Here is a 15,807-nt window from a genome sequence, read left to right as displayed (position 1 = left end):
AAATTTAATTCTTACTGTAAATCTTGTTCCTTTACTTTCATTATGCAAACACAGATTTCTAACACTCATAAACCCTTGTGTTCAGAGGTCTCTCTGTAACACCTAGAGCACTCAGCCTTACTATAAAATACCACCTGTATCTGGTAAACAGCAAGCTCTAACTTGCTATTTCTTCCTTGGGCTCAAGGCAGATTATTTTTAAGATGCGCATCAGTCAACTCGTCTTCTCCACCAATGTTTTGAGGCTGGACATGAGCATCTGCAAACTGAAAACTCCGTTTAATTTTGTAAGAATCGTGACTTGTTTAATGCCAGAAGCCAAATGATCTTTCTATGCCTTCAGGTAGTGGCAGCTGTAGACACAGAGTCCCAGGAGATAAGACCTTTCTAATCAAACAAGCCCTACTGTGCCAGCTCTCTGCAGATATTCTACTTACCCAACATGAAATGTCAGGATGATACTTACTTGTAAGTATGCCCTGTTATTTCATTTCTGACCATAACATATTCCACCAGCCACTTGGCATACAGCCCTGAATTATCATGTCCTATTTGCACTGTGGTCAGTTTTCCCAGGTTCTGGCACTGCAAATTAAACAAAGAGTTTGTCAGAGTAAACTGAAAGAAAGCAGCATGCTGGAGGAGTAAACTTAGAGAACATGCTCAGAGGGGGAATCAGAAATGTGGTTCTCCTTTTCTGACTGCATGATTGATTCTGGGCTTTTTAAGGGTCAGTTGCTTTATTTGTTTTTGTTTGTTTGCTTTGTTTTGTTAAATACTATTTTGAACAGCAGCGGGAACATCAGTTGAGCTAGATTTTTCAATTAAATTTTACCCAATGTATGCACGCACACACAAAAATCAGAGCAGAATCACTTCTTTGTTTCCAGTAGAAGAGCATAAGACACCTCCCACCGTTACAGCACAAAGCCGTAACATAAAGACAGTCTTGTCCATCCTTGCACTAAGGATTTGTCAGTCATTTTGCTCTGCATGCTATTAAATATAGATTACATTTTCTACGTACAGGCACAGGAATTTTTTGTGACTAACCATACAGACTAAGGATATGAAGTGTACAGCAAGATGGTACAGCAAGGGGAGAATTTACAACTGAACAAACAGAACATCCAAAGCATATTTTGTATGAAGCTGTACAAACCTCAAAAGTCATTTCTAATATATTCCTGGGAATCTGCAGAACTCCTGTTTCACCCAGTTCTCCCGAGATACAGATCCAAGGATTGGCTGTAAACATTGAGCCGCCAAGTTTCTTGCTAGGAACAATCAATATATGGTATGGTATCACTGCAAACACAAGAAGAAATAACACTTCAAAAACGAGGAAGGATAATTATGTAACCTCTTTAATGAAGAGGGGGGAAAAAATAAGTCATAAAATAATACTGCAGTACCATGAAATGTTAAAACAACTTCAGAGCTCCTATTTAATCATGCTAACCCTGGCACACTAAGCGCTGACTGACAATCAGGAAGTGTACACATAGCAGTTATTAAGAAGCAGAGCGGATAGCAAAACACTATCAAGTGGATGGAATAGTGCCTCCATACAGCTATAATAATTTTTTGTTTACCAGCCTCAAAACATGTCATGAAGATGTTTACTTGTCCCCAGCTTAGAGACAAGGAAGACAGACTATTCATGTATCCAGGACTACACCGTAGCTCAGCATACAACTCAATGCTCAACTCCTAACTGCCTGCTTTTGTGTGTACATGTGTGCACACTACGCAACCAACACCAATTCCCCTTCAATTACTAAGCAAAGCCTTTGTTTGCAGGGCTTGCTTGCAGCAGCATTCACTACCGTGGCTGAACAAATTCAGTGAAAATATAGTATAAGGCTGCAAGTTTCTCTGTACCACATTGCTCTTAGCTATGCTAACTGTAAGACTTCTTGATTTTAAAAAGAATAAACAACTCTTTTCCCCTCTAACTGGCAACACACGTGCTCAAATGCTTTCTGGTCTCCTGGTTTACCAGAGACTAATTCAACATAGTATCACCTGAGTCACAGCCCCTCTCTGACTCAGGAGGCATATGCTCCTGAGGAAATGCATATGCCCTTCAATTGCTTAGCATCTCATGCACAGCCCCCTATTAACCAAACTTTTATAACAAAATCCAATTATCTGAATGGTCATTGTGTTTCTTGGCGATCTGCCCTTCTTTTATAGTGCATAAATGGATTACAGTTAGGGCTTTTCAGCTGAGGCATTTAATACCTTTCTCCCTCAAAGTCTCCTCAGCTGTCAGTGCCCTCAAGAAAGCATTTGGTGGTTGGATTTTCTTAAAAGCTTGATGTCTAGCATTTAAGAATGAATTAAAATGTTTCCCTTTTTATTTTCTGTGCTGATAGTCTTAAACTAAGTGACAATTTAACTGCATCTAGCAGACCAGATTTTAGCATTGTCCAGAACTTGCCCACAACAAGACCAAAAACTACTTTGCTTAAACATCTGCTTGCTTTGTTTTTCATACACACAAATACAATCATAACATACCATCAAGGGTAGCTTCTGCCATGGGGCCAGAGGGATTCTTTCACACACCCTCACCCGTATTTCATAAGCCTTGCTGAAGTCTTTCCTTATTCTGCCTTACAAGTGAGGTCCTGTGGCAGCAGGCACATAAACGCATGAGAACTATGCAACACATTTAAGCATCAGCAACAACAGGGCAAAAGTTTCTCTAGGGCATCTTTTCTTTTTTTTTTTTTTTAAAAAAAAAAAAAAAGAGTACTTTAATGTGTTGCAGAATTCTGATGCAGCCCTCAAGGGGCATTTCATTGTTATCCCAAGCTCAGAGACAGGCATGCAACAAAGTAGGCTGAGCATGAAAAGGGGAAAGTTTTTTTGTTTTCTTTTTAATTCCTAGCATCTGTTAATGTTCTTACCTTGACAAGGAACAAACCATACTGCTCCTGTTTAGTATGATGCAAACAAGCCCACCACAAAATTTTCTGTGGAGAACTCTCCCCCAACTAAAAGGATTAAAGCTGCATAATTTACCAAGTTAGATATGAAAGCCTTTAGTGACAAAAGACACTACTGTCCACCAGAGAGGATCACAGAAATAGTGATACAGCATACACAGAGGGATACCAGGAAGAAAGCAGAACAATTACATTAAGGCATGTTGCTCAGAGATGTTTACAATTTTGAATGAGGACTCAACCAAATCTGGAAATCAGAGTTCCAGGGAAAGCAAATACTTACAGATTGTTGTGAAAACATTGGTAAAGCAAAAGTAATCAACAGCATTGAATGACAGGAGATGATATAAGAATTGTTCTTTCTCATCATCACAGCGGAGGAATGCATAACGCTTGTAGAGTTTTCTGACAAAGCAAAACAAATAATCTGTCATAGTAACAAGATACTTTCAGTGAAATGTTTTCTATTGTGCATATTTATTAGGTAAACTATGAAGAACATGCAAGCGTTTACAAATGACAAGTGATACTGGTAGAGCCAACAGTATTTAACGTGCCAAGATATGTCAACACTCTGCAAGCCTGAAGTCTCCCAAGTGCATCAGTCCAATACTTCACATTATTCACCCCCTCTTGAAAGTAAGGTGTGAGGTGATCTAAGGGTCTTCTCCCACCAAAAAATACCCCAAAAGATGGAAAAAGAAATTTTGTATTTTCTTGGAAAAAATTCTCTGACTTCTTTTGGTCATATAAAATGACAGAACTGAAGTAAAGAGAGTCCTCGTAAATTACTTCCAAGCACATGGTGCCATGGGAGAGTCCTCCAGCACATAAGACAGTTAGAAGACTGTTTTCAAAGGACACTAGAGCAAACACTGGGGCTATCTGCTTGTATTGGGTTATAGGTGATAAACCAGGGCCTACAACAACCCACACATTAAGCTAGGGAATAGCTTCAGTGTTGACAGTACTCAGCTCCTGAAATAACCAAAATCATAGGCATGCAAAGGTGGCCTAAAGTCCTACTGTTCCCTTTTACTGGGTTGCAAACTCTTTGCTAGGACTGCAGTAACACACAGAACTGCAACTCCTTTTAAAGTGGAAATAACAAAAGATGTAGCTCAGTAGCCTTCTCTCACTAGTGGAAACACTAACATCTATGTAGAAGAATGCACTGTAAACAGAAACAATCTTATATACTTACTGGAATTACTCAAACACATTAGAGAATTTAATACTGCAAGACTTGCAACTGAGAAACCTTGAAAAGAATTTACACCCTCAACCTTTTCAAGTGCAAATCTGGACTGGAAAATACTCTTAACGTTACTCCCTTGTATGTAGCAATCACCACTATTTTTGTTAATTATGCAACCAATAAATAATACCAGTGTTGGTGAACAATCATAAAAGAAGAGCATGCCAAGATACATCAAAATCCAACTGACACTAGAGGAATATTCAAAACATCATGAATGTATGAATTAGGTACTAGACATGCTGACACAGCCATGGATAGGTTGTTCCTGCCAGGGGTCATCCTGACAACTCCCCTCAATTTCAGATATCAATTACAAAAAAGTCAGTAAGTGACTCACAAGCCAGAAATCTGCAAAACAAATCAATGACAATTACACACACACATATTCTCACATAACAAACATAACACTCCAGACTGACAGGAAATGTGCAATGGAAATAAAGATACTGAGCCTTAAATCAACATAACCTGGCTGTAGCCACAGGAGCAGCAAACCCACAAAGGTCTCACAGGTGACCGTGTCCATGTTTCATTTGAACAATATGAACCACATGTTTAGACAGCCTGTCCACAAGGGTATGTGCTGTCCTGCCCGTTCTAAGTGTAAGATTTCTCACTTTACTTGTGCACATAACGGTCTCAGGGGAGCGAAGCTATGTGATTTCCTTCTGTTCCCTAACTCTAGTCCCTTTGCAGACTAGAAAGGGACAATACATGTTTCAGTTTTCTTATATTTTTTAGCAAATGCCAAGTGAACTGAATGGGTTAATTCAAATATCTAACAGTTGCTTCAAAAAAGAACACCACACAATCACATTAACTGTAAAATGGCAGAAGTTGCACAATTATTTCTAGTACCTCACTGAACTTGGCACTGCTTCCTCTAAAAACAAACGGAGCACACTTCAAATCCATGCTGCCTAGAACACCATTCTTTTAGAAGGATACCTAAATATGCAGCACAAAGCACAAGGGATTATGAAGAATTTATGTCATTCCTATGCAAATTGTTTATTTGCTTGCCACGTTCATTTTAAACATATTTTAAACATATGCTGTCTCACTCTGTTCTAGAGAATGAGAATCTGTCTGATAGACGAACAGTACATTGGCCGGTGTTAAGAGTTGGGTTTTTTCCTCCTCTTTTGGGGGGGTATGGAGAGTGTGGTGGTGTGTGGAGAGTCCTCTCACAGCGCTTGTCCTGCATGGGACAAGCACTGCTAAATTGAACGTGATCTGGACTGTTGACTTCACTGGAGAGGCTTAACCTTAATTTAGATACAGATAGATATATTAGCTGTCCTCACTCCGTCCTTCAGCTTTGCCTTGCTTGCTGTTGGAAGGCCACACCTTCATCAGGAAGTCCAACATAATTCAATTCAAGGCAAACCTCAAATAATTAACAGTTGGGCTTCGGGGGGATTGGGGGAAGACATTTCTTGGAAGGTGGTGTAAGTGGGAGGAGGGAAAAAGAAGAGTAGACAGAACAGGTTAAGCTGTCTCTAGAAAGAAGTCTTCAATTAAAGCTAATGACGATTACTGGGGCTCATACATGAAAACTTTTCATTTCCCCACAGTAAACAGTATATCCAACCTTATTAGCAATACATTTTTTTCCTGCAGAGGTTATACTAAATAAACCTCAAATTGCTAGTCCTGAAACAATTAGTATTACATACGGCCTGTACCCCGATTTGTGCAACTATCTACAAAAGAATTATTTATGTTTACAGAGGTAATATAGTGTACATGTGTTCTGGACATCACCAGGTAAATAGGTCCTTGTGCTGAGCACTTCTCCTTTTGCCCTTCAAGATTATAAGAAGCACTAGCACAGAGTACTTTGACAGAGTTTAAGCCAGCAGTATTTGGAACTCTCTACCAGCTCAAGTCGTCAGTTTTCACTCACATCCCCTTCCCCCTCATACTTTATATACTTCTCCCATTTTCTTTCTATAGTACAATTATTCTTTAAAAGAGTGGTTTGGGTCTCAATGGTTGGGTTTTTTGTTAATTTTTTTTGACTTCACATGCAAGGAATTGAAAGTCACATATTTTGTCATGTTTAGGAGAAGTAATAAAAACAAAAAATGGATCATAATAGTAAATATTTGACTATTATAAAAGCAATTCACCTTATGTGCTTAAGTAGGCTATAAATGCAAAACCTTTACTGTGTAGGAGAGGACAAAGCTGAGACACTGTCAGCTTGATCTAGATATGTGGACAATCATGCTCTGGAAGATTTAGATGGAAGATTTCAAAAGATTACCGGATCTCATCTTGATCTTATTGCCTCAAAATGAGATGCAAGAACTAGTCATCACAGCCATCCTAGTCACCTTCAAGGCACCCCGTGTACCACCATTCATCTGCTTTCTTAAAATCAACTTCTGGTGTGGTTTATCTACATTATTTTACATGGCATTGAAAGGAGTTACAAGAATGTCTAGGATTTGAAGACAGAAGTGAGAAGCTAAGGAACAGACACTCTGAGTCACACTAACCAGAACCACAGAAGCACATCTGGATGTGCCTTTACTTTATACTCTTCATATGGTGACAGAGCTGCAACAGGACCGAAGCTGCACTTTGCCATGCATTGCGAAAACACACAAACAATCCAAGGAAAACAAAATATCCCACAGTTATAGAAAGGGAGCCAATATAAAAAGCTTGACTCAGCAAAGTAGTGGCATTTGAACTTACACCCCATTTCATTTCATCCCTAGCAATTTTTGAAGACTTCACCTCAAAGTCACAGTCTATGCTGACAGAACTGATTCTGTATCTGAAGAACCCCAGCACTGAATTGTAATTCCCAAATAGCTCACACACAGTACAGAGATACACTTGGAAGGCTACTTTGTTCTTTTCCTTTTGCACACTGCTAAGCAGATGGAAGAACAGGCACTTCTGGGGTTTTGAAGTCAAACAACTAAACAGGTTTAATTTTTTTTTTTAAAGCTTTGCCCAAGATAAACCATCTTACTTTGTGAGTTCATGATCTGAAAGCAGCTGTTTTAGATGCCTAGAGAGCAACTTCTTTTCCATAGAGAGACGAACCCAGGCTCTGGCCTTGCCAACATCTGTTTTGATCTCACTAATGTTCTGGATATGCCTGGGGGGGAAAAAAAAAAAGACACTGCCCAATATTTTCAAAGTGTGACAGCTCTTTTGAACCAAGCTAGGCTGAGGAAGTAATTTTGTCAAGAATGCAAAATATCAGGCAAAGTACTGGAAAGAGACACAATCACCTTAATATTCAGTGCTATCTAAATTCCTTGCATATCTAGCTCAAAAAGAATAAGAGCCTGAAAAGGAAATATCTGCAATGCAGTGCCCTATTTACAAAATTCTAAACCAGTCCCATTGCCTCACATGATTTAAGAATCATTCTGGACCTTATCACTGCAATATTTATGGCTGAGTGCTTTGGAAAATTAAATACTGTCTTTGCATGCTCAGTAGTAGCCTTTCTTGCATACACGACACAAATGGTACATTGTAAAAGGACAAGTATGCCCCTTGAAAATCCTCAATTCACTACTCCCTACTGAAAAAATTAGATGTTGGTAAGGAAAAAGCAGAAAAAAAAAATCTTTTCAAAATCAATTCAGAAGTTCTGCATATTGTTTTTTGATGTACTGAAAAGAAGGCATTGAGCAGAAGTTATAGTTTTATTCACCCTACAGTACTCAATGTTAGATAAACCCATTCTTTAGATTAAAAAAGTTCTTTAAACTGCTTTCTTCACCGAGAAGCAAGAATGAGCTCAGAGCTACACAATCAACTTGGCAATGACTGGGAAAATACATACACTACCACCCACATCTCTGTGAAAATAAAACAATACAGAATACTTTAAAAAGATGAAAACTGTGTCAGGGCATTTCTATAAGCTAGTAGCTGTGACAGTATAAAAGCTCCTCAGTATGAAACGTGTTTTTGTAAAGGTCAGCGAAAAGGTTGCACTACATACTTTAAAAAAGTTCAGCAGGTTCCTTCCCCACACCCCTCTCCTGCTGTATGAAACACAGACATTTCTGTATGGTACACATTATACAGAGAAACAAGTATGCAAATCTCACGGATTTTCTGTGTTGGTTTTATTAGCTTAAACTCACCTCATGTCCTGGATGAGAGAGATTCTAAGAGGTGACATGGCTGGACTGGTATCAGACTTCCTCCTTTCTGAATCAAGAAGTATTCCTAGATTCAGAAGAACAGAATTTCTTGTTAGTAGAAATCCATCTAAAGATTTTAAAATCTATAAAAAAAAAGAAGGTGAATTAACACCAACTTGCACCCTTCCGTTACTGGTGATTCACCGCTTTGCGAAGATACTGTGGCACATTTCCACTTCAAATGGGATGAAAATCTAACATGTACACAGATGGTTATGCAGATCAGCACACACAAAGCATTAACACATTAATGAGCTTAAGATTCAGCTGAAATTGGTATGACATCAAATGGCTTAAGTCATATACTAATCAAGTATTATTTCCTAAAGACTACCCCATTTGCTTTCTGTGTAGTAAAACTGACTGGCACGGTTGACACCAAAAAAGAGTGCTCAATATGTTTTACTTAGTACAGCACACATCATATGCTTAACTAATCTATCACTTTGCACACTCCTGTAACACTACTACTTTTAAAAATAGTACATTTTGGGGTTTTTAAGCAATATTATTACTTGTCTTTCAAATTCCACTCTGGAATCAAGTTGTATATTGAATACAGTCCCTGCCCTCAATCCCAAGTTAGAAAGCATAAAACTGATCGTAACTTCAGTCTGATATGCAAACCAAGGGGCATTCAGGAGACCTCAATACTTTCCAAATCTTTGGTTTTGATTGCTTACAGGACATTGTGCATGTTAGTAATGCTCAGCTCTGTCTACAGCAACTTAAAAAAAAGGCACCCATTGTTCTCTCCAAAGTTATACACTATGCCCTCATCTGAAACAAGTAGTGTTTAAAAATTACAGTAACCTTAGAAACAGATGATGAGTGCATGTTATGTACAATATTAACTTTACTGCAACACTTGATATAACAAAAATGAAAATATGTTTCTTTGGTGGTTTTTGTATTTTTTTTAATGTCTTTTTCTTTTAAACAATAAGCTTACTGTTCAGTTGTTTTTCAAGACAGAATGTAAAACTTCAGGATGTACAGTACAATTTTATATGCTTATACTTGCTTTCCACCTCTACCCATAACATAACATGCTTTGGTGGTCATGCAGTGACTATGTGTCATTTGGAGGATGGTATATCAGAGCAATCCATTTTAAAGCCTGTCTTTGAAACATCATATATTGCCCCACAAACCCAAACAAGTTTATTTTTCACACAATATATTGAGACAATACATCAGGTCCATATTAATTCTGTAGCAGATAGAATACTTGATTCAGTTATATTGACTGAAGGATATTTTCAAGGAAACAATCTCTGCATGGTGCAAATCTGCAGGCTGCTCTTATACATATTTTATCATCTTCTAGCAGAAGCCAATCTTACCTGAGGTACTGAAGCTGCCTGATGTAGTTTTTCTCTGTCTGTTTTCTAAGTAATGTAACAGATGAGACCACAAAGCAGACTTTCCCTAAAATAAAATAAAAAAAAAAAAAAAGAAATTACTATCAGCTGAATTTAAAAAAAAAAAAAAAAAAGAGTTTAAATCATCACTGGAAGTATCAACCATAACAAAAACTTGTTTTAAATATGTTTCTCCCTATAAAGTCATTGGTAAAACACAAAAATGAGACACAAGTTGGAGGTGCTCAGGAGCTGTGAAGAGGTTGAGAAAGAAAAGCAGGAGTCAAACTACTGATCTAATGATTCTGGTAACAGGAAAAAGGCAATTGAACTTCATTCCTCATAGTTCATTAACATGACAAGAAAACATCTAAAGGCCTGTAAAACACTATGTGCAGTAGAGTTCTAATTCTGAGGCTGTAACCTGTACTGTGTGCCTTTCCCTCCCTGCCTCTCCAGCAGTGAAATGACAAGAGATACAGAGCCAGCCTGAGTAAACCATCTTATACCCAGACCAAGTCTTATGCATTTGTACCCTTCCGGGTAATTCAGGGCTACAGATTCATGCTGTCAATTTTTAGAACCTCAAAAGATCCCCCTCAATTTTATCAGGCAAAGGACTTGAATAATCACACAGTAAGACAGCCCAAAACACGAGCAGGACAATGAAAGCTTATCAACAAGAATACTCCAGCTGCACACATTATAAAATCAACTTGTGTTAAAATTTGGAATGCAGTATTTAGGCCAAGCTAAATCCTTCAAATGATGTTAAAAGGTGCACCTTGCTCATTACATTGCTTTCTTAAACCTCTGGTGGCTTAAAGCAGAGTGTGAGGGAATCTTCCGCTGGCAAACTAAAAAGATTTTTAGATCCATCCTTAAATATTCTGCATGATAAACCAAAAGCTTGTAAAGCCACAGAAAGGCAGCAGTAATTGAAGAGGGGCTCTGCAGCACATTAACTGCAATCACTTACGGAGGAAATTACTACATCTTCCTAAATTATTATAGATTAAAGATCTAGCAATTCTGCATTTCAGAAAAGCAGTCATATCATAAAGCTATATTTTCATTTACAACTTTGTGCAGAAAGAAACCATGACCATAAGGCAACAGTTGTCAATTCAGCACTATCAATGTCATCTAAAATCATGTGTCTTCAGAGATGTAGTAACTATGGTTGAACTCTGAAATATTTTTTTAGAAACCTATCTTTAAAAAAAAATAATCTCTAAACGCTTGAATCCTATACCTCACTACAGTTGACATAAAGAACTAATGACCATGAGGGATTATTCCATAAGTGGCATGCCTCCAGAATATAAAGCCAGAGTGTCTGCAACATCTGTGTTGACATTAAAAACACGTATTCAGTGGTGAAGATATAAAAAAATCCAGAGAAGCTCAACGCCTCATGTGTGTACCTGACAGATCCAACATGAAAAGCCAAAATTGCAAGTCATATAAAAACATAAAAAGAAAGCATGAAAAATATCAACCAGGGAACAGTTACATCCAAAATGGCATTTCTCTCAATAAACACACACATGCACACACAGTCTGGTGTTCAGCAACTAGCTGTCATGGCAAGGAAAGCTGCAACAGATCACATAAAGCAGCAAACAAAGGATCCTGCAGCAAATAGATGTCAACAACCATGATGAATGTAAGAATTCAGGCAGTATATATCTGCCCAATTCCTTTACCATCATATTACTCTCCTTTACCTTCACCAAATAGCAATGATGATGCAAGCTGCAATCTACAAGGGAAAGGAAGACGGCCTAAGGAAAGCAGTGGGACAGAGAACGGGCAAGGGAATAACCAAGGCCTCCTGAAAGTTCAGACTACTTCAGTCGTTAGACCCTACATCCGACAACTCTCCAGCATTGCTCTGGGCAAAGGAAGGCGTGGATTCACTGCACATAGAAGAATCAGTAGGTAGCAAACACAGGACTATCAGGGTTCATCAGCAGGGAAGAGGTAAAGCAGGGATTGGTGGAAGGAAAGCCATCCTCATTACTATGGTCAATTGAGAAAGAAGAGTCTTCCTTGGGTCATTATTGAAAAATACCATAAAATCAATGTATAAAACAGCAGGCTTTTGCATATTTAATAAAGGCCAGAGCACACAGAGATTGGTGGGGCTTTTTTTTTTTTTTTTTCCCCCCCCCCAAACTGTAGATCATAATATGAGATGCACTGCACTTCCTCCATCAGGCCTCTATTATATTCCACCACTCTATTTATTCCACCATTCAGCACTGTTTGCCAACATCTGCAATCAATCCAAAGCATTAACCTTATGTAGGGTTGGCCGTCTGGTGCTCTGAAAGGCCCAAATCTGAGTTGAAGCAGAGTATACTGATGCTCTGTCTTCTAAGACGAAAGCAGTACAGCTTCTATCCTAAGTGATATACAAGAGGGAAGGGAGAGAATCACATGATAAATCTTCACATAGAGAACTGCTATAGAGTTTGAAGGAGAGCAGATTTAAACACTGGTGCTTGGGTGCTGGGAACAGAGATACTGAATTACAGTTGTCTGGATTACATACATTTATTCTGCACATTCTTTAAAAAAAAGTTATAATCTTAACTATCCTTGCTATTCCTTTGTACAAAGAAAGAGGAAAGGATAAAGGCTTTCCAAACTCCATCTAGTCCCACAAGTGACTCCAAACAGAGAAGCACAACAAACAGTTACTAATTTCATACAAAAACCACCACCTCTAACTAATGATCTTGTAAATATCACTTAACTATCCCTACATCATTCAGGAAGAACCAAAACAGCAAGGGTTTTACTCTACATTATCCTTCATGAAAACAAATTCCCCATACCATATCCCATTGACAGCACATGTAGCATATACTGCCTTATAGCCTACACAACTTCATTAATGAAAGTATTAAGAACACAGATATAGTTTTATTTACCATCCTATTAAAAAAACCCACCAAAACCCACAAACCAAATCAAACAAAAACCCCAGGTTAAATGAAAATAAAGTCTTCCAAGAAGACATCTGTGGAACACATCTGCATGTGCGCTTGCACATACTTCAGAGCAAAAAGTGGAGACAGACAAGGGAGCAGTAACTGACACAAAAAACGCTGGGGCAGGGGGTGGGCACACAAGTATTTTAACACGTCTATGTACACACAAAAGGTATCCTCTGAAAGTGGAGAGAGGAAGAGCGTAACATGACTTAAGGCAAGTGCGCTCTGCAACATACAGGAATATTTGTTCCTCACCTGTTTGACTTGCAGACCGTGGCTCCATATCCTTTCTAAGAGGTCACACAGACTGGCTATCAGGGTATTCTCTTCTACACCTGTGATATTCACTTCACCGTGACCTAGCTCCACAGCTTCTCGACCCATTTTTTCAACCAACATCCTCTTGGTCTCAAAAAGGACAAGGCAAAAAAGAGAGTTAATTCTTTCCTCAGGAACTTCCAAAAATCACTTAACACTTTTTAAATAACCAACAAGGAAGCACATGATAGCAAAGATTTGGCAGAAAATCTGGGTGTACACAGTATTTCTGAAACTAGTGCAGGACTGCATTTCTTTTATCCCTGTTTTTCAAGCCATGGCAGCACCAGAGTTGATCACTTTAGAGCCCCGTCCATCTTTCTTTCTACAAGGGGCTTACAAACAGGCACATAAGCCTCCACAGAGTAACCCAAACAGAGGCAACAGCAGGCCACACACTGACAAGCTCGAGGCCTAGCAGCAAGGCCCTACAACACAGGACTTGGGTGTTTCTGAAGCCTGGTGAGTGCTGGACTGGGAGCAGTACGCTATGTCTGCCTCCTCCCAGGGCAGGTGAATGTGCACAAGTGCTTCCAAGTAGCAGGGGCATACGTCATTCCTGCGAGACCCTGTTCTGTCAGAACGGTATTTGCATTTAAATCAAACCCATTCTGGAGTGCATCTCTCCAGTTTCCCCATGAGCCACATTCTCCTAAATCGTGCACAATTTCATACTGATCAACAACGCTCTCAACACCTCTTGAAGTACCGTCTCCCAGTCACAATATATTCATCATATAGCTATTTGGAAGGAAAAATGACTAACGAATCACTTCTGCTTATCTCTTACACATTTTTTCATCTTTGTTGCTATTCTAGAGTAGCTCTCAAATGAGTAGTACTCCCTTAGGCACCTATGCAGAGTCTTAGTTGAGATAAAGAACTCCAAGTTAGTCTCTAGCTTCTCCTCCTCCTCCTCACCTGCCCTGGTAATTTCTCTCTCTGCTAACAGCAGGCTCACTACATTCACCAGAGTTGCATTCCCACAGTGAAAGAGCCAAGTCTATCTTCAAGGATTTTCACCATCATATGCCTCTAAGTGAAGAGGATTATTTGGACAGTTTCATACATACAGAAAACTGAAGTGAAATCAGAAGTAGATGCACATATTAAACATGGTTTTACAGAAGTTGTATACAATTGCTATTATTACCTCCCCGACTTCAGGCAAGAATGTGTCTATTTGGTAATTATCCTCTTTACTGTGTTAGTATAAACATCAGCGTTTAATTCAGATGAATATATTGTCAAATATATACTGGTAAAGCATGTCTACAAACTAATGCCAAATTTCTTTAAGCGCTTGAAAACTTACATTTCAGAAGTTTGTTAACCCACTTCCTTTAGTTACGAGAAAAGTTCCTGCATTTTCACCACAACCTCCTCTTTTGGAATATTCACTCTTGTTGAAATAGTATAGTCTCGTTAGTGATAACTGAAACATGCTACAATAGACATGGGCAGCAGAATAATAAAGACCTACCAGAATATTCAATTTCTTTCTATCACTTTACATTCTCTATAATAAATCTGCTTGCAGGTTTCCACTCCTTGCAGAATTTCTAAATCTCTTCATGAATTTCTCACTAGCATGCAAAAATCTTTATATGGATACCACGCAAGAATCTTTATAGGGATAAAGCAGAAACAGATGGCGGAAGAGGGGGGTTCAAACACATTTCCCACAAAATGGTCTATAAAGCACGGAAAGGAGGTACAAAAGAAGATAATTATTCTCTGTATTACCTTATTTCGGCATTCCTTCAACAAGCCTTCTACAAACTTCCAGTTTGTTTGTGCGATTACCGATGGAGAGAGGTTAGACAGTTTGGGCTGCCGAATGGTGCTGCCCAGATTCCTGGCTTCCTGGATATACTTCTGTATTGGGGTACAAAGTTAAGAAATACAGATTAAAATCCAAGTGAGACTACTTTGCCAAGAGAAAAGGGTAAACATATCTTTATAAGCCACCCCCCTGTGCAATGAGGAGGAAAGGATCACATCCCTCTTTCAGAAAAGGCCCCTTTTTATATCTAGCATTATACCTGGCTGAGACACTTAAGGTACTATTTCACTGGAGGTCAAATCCCTATTTCTGATGTCTATCTAGTATTGGAACACACATTGCTGAATAACAAAAACACAACACAAACTGCCAAGGCTATTTAGATGCATAAGTCAATTACTCCCTCCACCACTGAGAACTGTCTTGTTACTTTTTCATGTAAAATAAAGTTTGTAATAATTACCCAGACCAAGACAATTCAAAAGGCAGACTGATCTACACGGGGACTGCAAGAAAACCTTGCCCAGAGCTTGACAACATCTGAGATCTGTGCTATGCCCTGCATTCCTGCAGATCTCCTGTTTCTTACCCACCCTCCCAGTCTTTCAGGAAGCAGCTGCAAAATGCTAACAGCTCTCAGATGTGAAACATCTGCATTTTTGAGAGCTTTTCTGTTCCTGTTACTGCCATCGAGGAGTTGCCACTGTTTTCACCTCAGAGACAAGAATAATATGACAAATGTTTTGAAAGCCAGGTGATCACAGATTGGTTGGGGCAAGCTAACTTTGAATAAGTAATAAAGTCCTGTAGAGGCACTGACAGAATACTCAGGGTTAGTACATATTTCAGATTAACAGGTAACTTCTCTAGCTTACACTGAAATAATGACCAACTGAAAAGTCATTGAACAGATTTGTCAAACATGGTAT

The 15,807-nt window shown here is 38.8% G+C and overlaps 1 protein-coding gene across 6 annotated transcripts in view; it reads right to left on the bottom strand.

Moving 5' to 3' along the window:
• Positions 1 to 15,807, bottom strand: part of DENND5A (DENN domain containing 5A) — a 69,134-nt gene that overhangs the window by 9,052 nt on the left and 44,275 nt on the right. For 4 of the 6 annotated variants that reach the window (XM_074885065.1, XM_074885069.1, XM_074885064.1 and 1 more), the window contains 9 exons: positions 14,839 to 14,970; positions 13,030 to 13,182; positions 12,075 to 12,179; positions 9,752 to 9,836; positions 8,346 to 8,430; positions 7,211 to 7,339; positions 3,241 to 3,362; positions 1,163 to 1,308; positions 467 to 585 (listed from right to left, as the gene is read on the bottom strand). In XM_074885065.1, coding sequence (XP_074741166.1) covers positions 467 to 585; positions 1,163 to 1,308; positions 3,241 to 3,362; positions 7,211 to 7,339; positions 8,346 to 8,430; positions 9,752 to 9,836; positions 12,075 to 12,179; positions 13,030 to 13,182; positions 14,839 to 14,970 — 1,076 coding nt within the window. The remainder of the gene's footprint in view (positions 1 to 466; positions 586 to 1,162; positions 1,309 to 3,240; positions 3,363 to 7,210; positions 7,340 to 8,345; positions 8,431 to 9,751; positions 9,837 to 12,074; positions 12,180 to 13,029; positions 13,183 to 14,838; positions 14,971 to 15,807) is intronic. The other 2 variants (XM_074885068.1, XM_074885067.1) reach the window with 1 other exon arrangement.

The sequence above is a fragment of the Strix uralensis genome, chromosome 15 (assembly GCF_047716275.1).
Source record: "Strix uralensis isolate ZFMK-TIS-50842 chromosome 15, bStrUra1, whole genome shotgun sequence".
Taxonomy (NCBI): Eukaryota; Metazoa; Chordata; class Aves; order Strigiformes; family Strigidae; genus Strix; species Strix uralensis.
This window is presented reverse-complemented; position numbering and strand designations above follow the sequence as displayed.